Source organism: Gavialis gangeticus, unplaced genomic scaffold (genome assembly GCF_001723915.1).
Source record: "Gavialis gangeticus isolate Ggan-Ray unplaced genomic scaffold, GavGan_comp1, whole genome shotgun sequence".
Classification (NCBI taxonomy): domain Eukaryota; kingdom Metazoa; phylum Chordata; order Crocodylia; family Gavialidae; genus Gavialis; species Gavialis gangeticus.
Genome location: NW_017729024.1, coordinates 55596096 through 55605164, shown reverse-complemented (window position 1 = coordinate 55605164; position 9069 = coordinate 55596096). Strand labels below are relative to the sequence as shown.

Sequence of the window (9069 nt, the reverse complement as noted above, 5' to 3'; positions counted from 1 at the left end):
ACATAGTGGTAAGGAGTAGGGAAGGCAGCCAGTTCCCTTCGGTGGTGCACAAATCCTGGGAGCTTCACATGAGCCCTGAGCAATAGAAGAGGGGTGGCCTGGCTCCACTCCTTGCCACTACGTATGGCTCCCAGAACTGGCTAGAGCCATTTGCCTCCAGGAGGATGCGCCTCCAGGCAGCTGCTGTGCCTGTGTGGCCTATGAGCACCCTAGAGGACCACTACCTGCTGCTCCTGCTGCCATCAGCAGGGGCTGTGTGCCATGGGGGAAAGCATTTAGTGGGGTCCCCACACCCTCCCACCACTTATCCTCCCACAACCCCTCACACCCACACCCTGCCCACCCAAGCTCCGCACTCCTGCCACCCCCTGGGTGTGGGCTCTGCACTCCCACCAGCTACAGTCTCATGCTCCCTGCCCCTGCTGCAGCTATCCCCACCCCCACCACTTCCTTACCTGCTGCCTGGAGCAAGCGCTGCAGCAAGGAAACAAGGAGGAGCTGTTGAATGCCGGGGAAGCGAAGCAGGTCCCCTGGCAGCTGCAGCAGTGGCAGCAGCAGCCCCACCTGGAAGCTGAGTGCTGGTTGGGCTGGGCCCTTCTGTACACAAGGGTGGGAGCAAGGTGCACAGGCTGGGTGGGATACAGTTAATTGGTGGGCGCCCACAGGGCAGATGGAATTGCCTGGCAGGCTGGAGCTGGCCTATGGACCATATTTTGCCTGCCCCTGGCCTAAACCCTTCCTGACTGATATCTCTGCAACCTGCACCAATTCACACAGACAAGTGGAAGGACCTGGTCCACTTGGGCTAGTGGAGGGGATGAGAAGCAGAAGCAAATTAAATCACAATATATAAAAGAGAATGGCTTTGCCCTCCACCCCAACCTCCACATTGTGAAACCCCCTCTGAGGGTGTCCTATGGTTACTGTCAGGCAAGAAGGGGCAGAATACTGGTCCTAGAAGGATTAGGTACTGGTCCCAGCATCATCTCCCTCAAAGCACAGATGAAATCCAGTTGAATATGTTGGTATTATCAGAGGTTGTGAATCTGCCTGGGGAGACATATAAAAGCCAGAAAAGAAGCTATGACAGTGTAGCTGTGGCAGAGAGGGAAGCCCTGAGGCATGTGAATGTGGGCATGGTGAACAAGTAGCTGCTATGGACTTCTCTAAGAATGGTGACAGATCCAGGAGAAGTGTGGAGAGCAACACTAGGAGCTGTTTATGACATCCATTGACCTAACCAAGGCCTTTGACTCCATCAATTGTGAAGTTTTATGGAAGGTGCTGGCTAGGTTTTGTTGTCCCCTGAAGTTCATCAGCATCCTCAGGTTACTCCATGATGGGATGACTGCCATGGTCCTTTGCAATGGATCAGAGACAGACCCATATACCATCCGTACTGGTGTCACGCAGGGCTGCATTATCACCTCAACCCTTTTCTCCAACTATCTGTCTGCAATTTTGATTCTCATCCATGACTGCTTTTAATACTGCATTCAATACTGTATTCAATACTCAACCCCGGAACTGGGGTTGAGTATTGAATGGACAGTCACCTTTTCAACCTGCTGCGCCTTCACAGCAAAACGACAGTTACCAAGACTTGCATCACTGACCTTCAGTACACTGACAACTGTGTTATCTTTGCGCACATTGAAACCAATCTGCAGTCCATCCTTGACCTTTTTTCAGGTGCTTATCATAGCTTGGGACTCTCCCTTAATATGGGGAAGACCAAGGTGCTCCATCAGCTGGCCCCATGCCCCGCAGATCATTACCACTGGTGGAGAACCCCCAGAAAAACATCAAGCATTTCCCATACCCTGGCAGCCACCTCTCCCAGTCGGTCAGTCTTGATGTAGAAATTGAACATAGGATTCACTGTATCAGCATATCCTTTGGAAGCCTGCTTCACCATGTCTTTGCTGACTGAGATCTGCAGATAGAAACTAAGATCATGGTCTATAATGCAATGGTTATCCCCACGCTCCTCTACAGGTGTGAGATGTGGGTGACACATCAAGGCCATTTTAAGCACCTGGAACGGTTCAATCAGCATTGCCTCAGGAAGATCCTTCTCATTTAGATGGGAAGACGACTGCCAGCATCCTCTCTGTAGCTAACATAACCAGCATTGAGGCAAAGATCATAAAACATCAATTCCACTGGGGTGGCTACTATGTGCAGATGGCTGACACATGTCTCCCAAAGCAAGTCCTCTTCTCTCAACTCAGTCATGGTAAGAGGACCTGTGGAGGACAGAGGAAGCACTACAAGGACACCCTGAAAGCATCCCTTAAGAAGGGTGGTATCAACCTTATGAAATGGGAAGTGCTGGCTGGTAACAGGTCTCAATGGCATTGGACCATACATCAAGCTACAGTCCACTTTGAAGAGAACAGTCTTGCTCAGGAAGCTGAGAAATGGCAGAGGAGGAAGGAAAGTGCACAACATCCTGGCCAACAGCTGTGCCCCCACAAGGTACCACCTGTCATATCTGTGGAAAAACTTGCAAAGCATGCATTGGACTCTTCAGCCATCTTAAAACTCGTCATGGCAGATATCATCTTCGTATCGAGGGATAGCCGAAGAAGAAAAGAGGTGGACAACTAGCTGCTGTGGACTTATCTAATAATGGTGATCTGTAATAACATTATGTGACCTCATCACTGTGATGATCTCTGTATATTGAGTTGTTAAATATTCAGGTATGAATGTGTTGGTCTTGCAATACACTGGCTCAGTGATGGAAAGACCAGGAAGGCAACACAGTGGTTCTAGATAAGTAGCTTCCCTGTGACTGCTGTAGAAGGGTAGTTATGAGACAGTGGCTGAGTTATAATGCTGAGAGTATCTTCCAAGCCCCCATCTACACTCAGGTACACAGCTATTGGGCCAAGGCAGAGATCCTAGAGACCAAAGGACTGTGATCTGGTTAAAGAATATTCTCCAGCAAGGAAGGGAAGGTGAATTGTGAGTTAGCTGTTTCTGGGAAGGCCAGACTGTCCTGGCAGACAGACACAGCTCCTGCAGGAGGCTCCAAAGCAGTTGGTGCCTTCACTGGCCTCAGGAGAATGTTAAGTCTTAGAGAGGCACAGATTGCACGAGCTGTTATCTCCAAAATCCTGTGGTCCTAAATGAACGATGCTTTTCTCGGAGGCAGGTGATTGGTAACTGGATACCATTGGTTGTCACTACTACAGGTGCTATTTCAGGTCTGTTGAAGTAGTCAAGGGGACCAGGCCTGTGTCTTCTCAATTCAGCCCTGAACTGGGCTAGCTTGTTACTTGTATGCCTGAGGTGCACTTAGCTTGGTAATCTTTAGGCTAAAGCTGGGAAGTCATATTCACTGTTAATAGCTCAGCCATTATCTTGTGATTATCTCCCATGTGGTTCTTGGTGGCTGCTTGTCTGGAGCCACTGTGTTGCCTTCCTGTTCTTTGCCCAGCATCCTTCACATAACCTAAGCCAACGCATTACTATCTGAAAGTCTAACCACCCAGTACAGCTGCACAGGAACGGTCTCAGTGACCAGTTACGAACAGCATCCATACAATTACTGCTGCCTGGCATCCTGAGAATATTCCCATGTCCACCATAGCAGGCACTGGACACATGTGCAGAAGTCACACAGGATTTCCCATATGGTGCTTAAGATACCGATCTGGGTTCAGGGGAAAACAGACCTATCCCCAGAGAGGGACACTGTGCACAGCTTTCCCACATTAAAGGACTGCACTAGAGAGCATGCTACCCCCTCCAAAAGGTGCAATATGGTGCTGGGCACAACCCGTGCACTGTCACAGGGGTGCCTACTAGTGTGTGAACAGCATGGCAGCAAAGACAGCTATATTATATCAATCAGGGCACAGCACACATGAAGCAGGCACATTGTGTGTGATCCTTTGACCATATACTCGTGCCCTGGCAGGCAAAACAAGGCATTTTTGTGTCTCTGCAAAGATTTCTGTGGCAGACGTAGCAGGATGACCTCAGAGGGGTCATTAGAGGAGGACAGAATAGTGGCTCTCAGAGAAATACAGGAGCCTTGAACACAAAAGGTAGGGCCAAAGGAGCATGGGGCAGGGCCAGCGGGCTGTTCCTGGCACTTCCCAGGTCACTTCACAGTCTGAATGCAGCTCGGCTTGTTTCACCAGGTAGCCTGTTTACCACAATGCTTGTGTGGGGCAAATGCACTCCGGGTAATTTACTTTTCTCCCCTCTTCAATGTAAACCTCAAGTTTCCAACATGTTTTGTGATCCAAGAACTAACTCACATAGAGGACTCAGGCCTTGGGTCCAGTGAACACTGTTCCAGTAAATTACCCTCGCTCAACGTTCAGAGAAATAAATCTAAAAATACGGAGCGGCACTCCATTCAGCCACCTGGAATTAAATTCCCCAACTCTATCCCAGCTGATTCACTGTTCAAAAAGGATTAGAGAAACATTAAAACATGCTTTGGCATGAAGACTATTGACTACCACTTACTGTGGTAGCTATTAGACAGCAAGCATGTGCTTTGTGGACTAGCAGAATGGGAGTGATGTGGGCCTTTTGTGCTTTGATGTGTACGATTTTAATGTCACAGTTGACAATGCAGCTGTACTGACAAGATCGGCCTCCTCTCCTTGTGTGAGGATGGCTCCTGTTTCAAGTACACAAAAGGAATGCTACCATTGTGCTCAGGTAGAGAGGCTGGTAAAAAGTCATGAACTGCACCTCCCATTGAGTAAGCAGTAAAGAAAGTCACATAGGCTCCTGTTCTAAGAGAATTGTGCATCCCTGGAACGAACAAGTGATGTACATGTGCTTTTGGTGCTACAGAGTGACAATGCAGTGCTATACCCGCAGTGAGTAGGCAAGAGAAAGGAAAATTACTTTGCATGCAAAAATCAGGAAGTAGTACCAGGTCTTAATAATGCCCAAACATGGCTGTGCTATACAAATATCCAGTGCAAGTTTGGGCTTCCCCTATTGGTGCTAATTTTTAATCCACTTTCTGCACAGATTTGGGGGTCATGCCCAAATACTCCTCAAAGTCCTCTTGCCTCCCACCTTCCACAGCACAGAACCGAGAGGTGATACAAGACAGAAATGACGGGCTTGAGGCACAAACCACTGTGTGAAATTACCTGTCCTGAATGATTATAAGGGTCCGTTCTGCCCTTGAAATCCGATAGGCAATTGTGGTGTGGCTTGCCAGGCAGAGTTATCAGGGCTTTGGTACTACCAGAATCTCCTAACAGAGGAGGCATTCTTGAGGATCTGATAAGAATATCACTGATGAATAAGGCAATCAGGACTCATAGTAGAGATGATATCTTTTATTAGACCAACAAGATTTTTGCAAAAAAAAAATTGCAAAAGTCTTGTTGGCCTAATAAAAGATATCATCTCTACTACAACTCCTGCTTGCCTTTTCTTCTAAACCAATACTGCTACAACCTGGATATCTGTCACTGATGAATAGGCACAGATCCACTGCTTGCCTTAGGCTGCAACTGGAGCTGGCCTGTGCTGGATACGTACCTAGCATGACAGTGAATCACCTGCCCAGCACTCTGCAACTTCCTTTACCATATTCCTTCCCTGCCAAGGACCTTTCTCTCTTACAATATTCCTTTACTTTCCCAACACAGCCACTTGAAAGTACACATGATAACCTTCCAACTAAGTTACTGTATGTCTGAGGACATGTTGTGGTGCAGCTGCTCACAGATTTCAGCAGGTTTTGGATCTTGCCATTCTTCACTTACAAGCAGAGGCATGCTTGCAAACCAGTATGAGGGGTTAGCTCTTGCACACTAACAAAGTAACTGCTATGTCAACACCTGCTAAGGTATGGTACAGCTGCTAGTCAGTAGGAGATCAGCGCCAGACATTCTATATAGAGCAATGGAGCAAAGAAGCATTACAGAACAGACTGAAATAGTAGGATAACAGATTCCAAGCCATCTGGATCACACTGCACCTTCTCCATTTTTACTGAAATTGATGTCATGCTGAAATACCAGGGCTATATTTTATCTTCTCTTTCAAAGCTAGATCCATGAACCTTCCAGCTAAATAGGGTGCCAGACTAACCCCCAACTCTGATCCATGCCTTCCCAAAGGTGTTTATGTATGTATCCAACTGCAAGTGCAGCCTTCTGATTGGAGGGGGAGGGGGGCAAAATATGGCCTGTGGGCTGGATCTGGCCTGTCACCTGGTTGGATCCAGTCAACGGCTGCCCCCACAGCGCTCAGCTTGGGGCCGAGCCCTGCCTGAGGCAGCCTGCACCATGATCCCACCCATGTCTGCTGGCCATGGTCATGGCCATGGCCCCAGCCCTGGCCAGGGTTCACAGCTTCATGGTGGGGCTGCTCTCACAAGCACACAATATATTAGCAAGACTTTACTTTGAGCAATTATGCAATAGCCTCTATTACACTACTCAAAAAAAAACATAAACCAAAGCAAAAAATATTTTTTTAAATAAAATTAAAAGATGTTATAGTAGATATTCGAGTTTTAGTATATGATTTGGGCTTTTTTATCTATAATTTGTTGAAATCTTTTCTGAAGGGTTTTATGTGCGGCCCTCAATAGCTCACCAAACCCATTAAGTGGCCCTTCAGATGAAATAATTGCCCACACCTGTTTCAAATCCATATCACTGTGAAACAGGGCATCCTGAATCATATGGAGGGCTGGTCCCATACTTACGTGGATTTCTTTCCTATCTTTTCCTTCTGTTTGTTTAGAACATAATAACAGCCCCTTGGGCATTTCAAACGCCTAGCAGCCCAATGTCTGCTTTTCAGCATGGAAAACTGCTTTTCACATAATTTTTCCTAGCTTTTAAATTGGGGTTTTGAGTCAGGATTAAAGAGCAGGAGTTTAATAAATGCATGTTGTAGGCCTGGGTCTGCTCCCTGATACGAATGTCACAACAGATATCAGCATCAATGGAAAGAGACTGAGGCCAACATCAATGGAATATCCCAGCTCAAGTTTTGGGGGTTGGCTGACTCCAAAGTTCTCAAACTCTTTTGGCCTTCCCCAATTTCAAAGTCTGCTCCAGGGCTCACAGGGACTGGGCTCTTGAAATTTCTCCTGCAGGCTTTTATCTGCCCAGTGATACGTTCTGAACCAGGAGCACAAATCAGCTAGAAGTGAGGGATGCATAGTAAAGTGGAGAAAATTCAGCATATTTCATTTTTAAATGGCCATGGACAGAAGATGTTCATTCAGTATAAATGAATCAGTATTGACGATGGTGGCAGTAGCTGCTACTTCTGTTTCTATGGCCCAATCCACTGGATAGTTTTACTAAACGATGTGATAGAGTTTCCTTTGCAGACAGCAGGAGTGAAAGCTGAAGCAAAAAAGGGATCTGAGCTGAAGGGATTAAGTGTCCTGCTGGAGAGCAGCAGTCGAGAGATGTATTCCTCCGGGTATAGTACCATAGTAACTGCAGTCGATTTACAGTTTGGAGCAGGCTGTGGCCAGGTGCTGGTAAGTATAGCGGTTTTCTCTATTATAGAGACTACGTTTTATAAAACAAACTTTCTTATGTAGCACTGAAAAAAATAAGGGGCAAGAAACTGAATCCAGCGGGCTTGTGTCTGATTCAAAAGGTCTTTTACAAGAGGAAAAATGCATAGGAAAAAGGAAAGGATAAAACTGATTGTCCAGTATCCTAGCACTAGAATGAAACCTGATGAAAAGTCATTTGTTTTTCATCCTGGCATATTTCCTCCCAGGAAAAGTAAATAATATTTATGCACATTTAAATGTTAACTAAAGACAAAACAAAACGTCCAGCAAGTTCCCCAGCCTATGGGAACTGTCATTATTACCCCTGCTTAGAGCAATGGAAGACACTGTCAATGGGTGTTTTGAAGTAATTACATTTCCAATGCACAAAGTCTCAGCATGGGATTGCATTTTACTGCCAATTCAAATCTCGTCCTGTTTTTACAAAATGTTTGTGTGTGATGGGATCTGTGAAATGGGTCCTTGCTGGCAACATCTAATTTCACTGCAAAAAACTTGCAGCACTTCAGAAGACTGCATATTTTTTCTGAGGCAAATTATACTTTTCACTCAATGAAATGAAGCTTTTCATGAAATTCCACAGTTCTACAAGTGCTAATTACAGAGACCCAAATTCAGCAAAGCACTTGAGCACATGCTGATCTTTGAGCACGTGAATAGTCCAATGGAGCTCAATAGGACTTGACATTTAGGGATGAAATTTTCCAAAATATATAAAGAGTTGTTTTTGAAAAGAGCAACATATCTTCTGCTCCTAGTTCTTGTAAGTGCATTTGAAAATCTTCCTCCAAACAGTGAGGAGGATTACCTTGCTGATCCCTACCTTTTATAATGACATCTATGTGTGTGGCCCTTGACAGAAGTATTAGAATGCCTGCAAAAGGTACTTTCAACTTAAATTATTTAACTAAAAACAACATATAAAAGGGAATAAAAAGGAAACAGGCAATAGTAAACAATAGGGAAGGCAATACTGCTAGTGGAGAGTTGTTTTAAAAGCAGACCTTATACTTATATCATATATTTTTTTAAATACATTAGAGCAACATTATGTGGGTTGCAAAGTCAAGTCCCTGAGAGTTAGGAAATGTGAGGTTCATAATTGCTTATGCAAACTTAATGGGGTTCTCTTATCCATCCTATGCACTGAATGAGGCAAGGGTGCTGTAGGAAAGGCAGCAGGTGGTCATGTACCTACATTTCTAAGTTTCTTTTAGTACTGTGCAAGTTCCAGCATCTCCTTCCATTGATGCTGATGTGTGTCCTGACATTCATATCAAGGAGCAGACCCAGGCCTACAACATGCATTTATTAAACTCCTGCTTTTTAACCCTTCCGACCCTAGAAACTATGAAACTATGAAACTATGAAACCAAGATGTGGGGGGATGTGGGCACAATAGAGGGGAGCAACAGGCTACAGTTGGACCTAGATAGGTTACAAGGATGGGCAGAGGAGAAAAGGATGGGGTTTAACACAGACAAGTGTAAGGTGATGCACCTGGGGAGGAACAATCGGCACCATAC

The 9069-nt window shown here is 45.7% G+C and overlaps 1 protein-coding gene and 1 long non-coding RNA gene across 2 annotated transcripts in view; both read left to right on the top strand.

Moving 5' to 3' along the window:
- LOC109297389 overlaps positions 1-9069 on the top strand; it is a 788954-nt gene that overhangs the window by 373198 nt on the left and 406687 nt on the right. The window lies entirely within an intron of this gene.
- Positions 7362-9069, top strand: part of LOC109297384 (tripartite motif-containing protein 2-like) — a 9286-nt gene continuing 7578 nt past the window's right edge. The window contains exon 1 of the mRNA XM_019517100.1: positions 7362-7501. Coding sequence (XP_019372645.1) covers positions 7427-7501 — 75 coding nt within the window. The 5' untranslated portion in view covers positions 7362-7426. The remainder of the gene's footprint in view (positions 7502-9069) is intronic.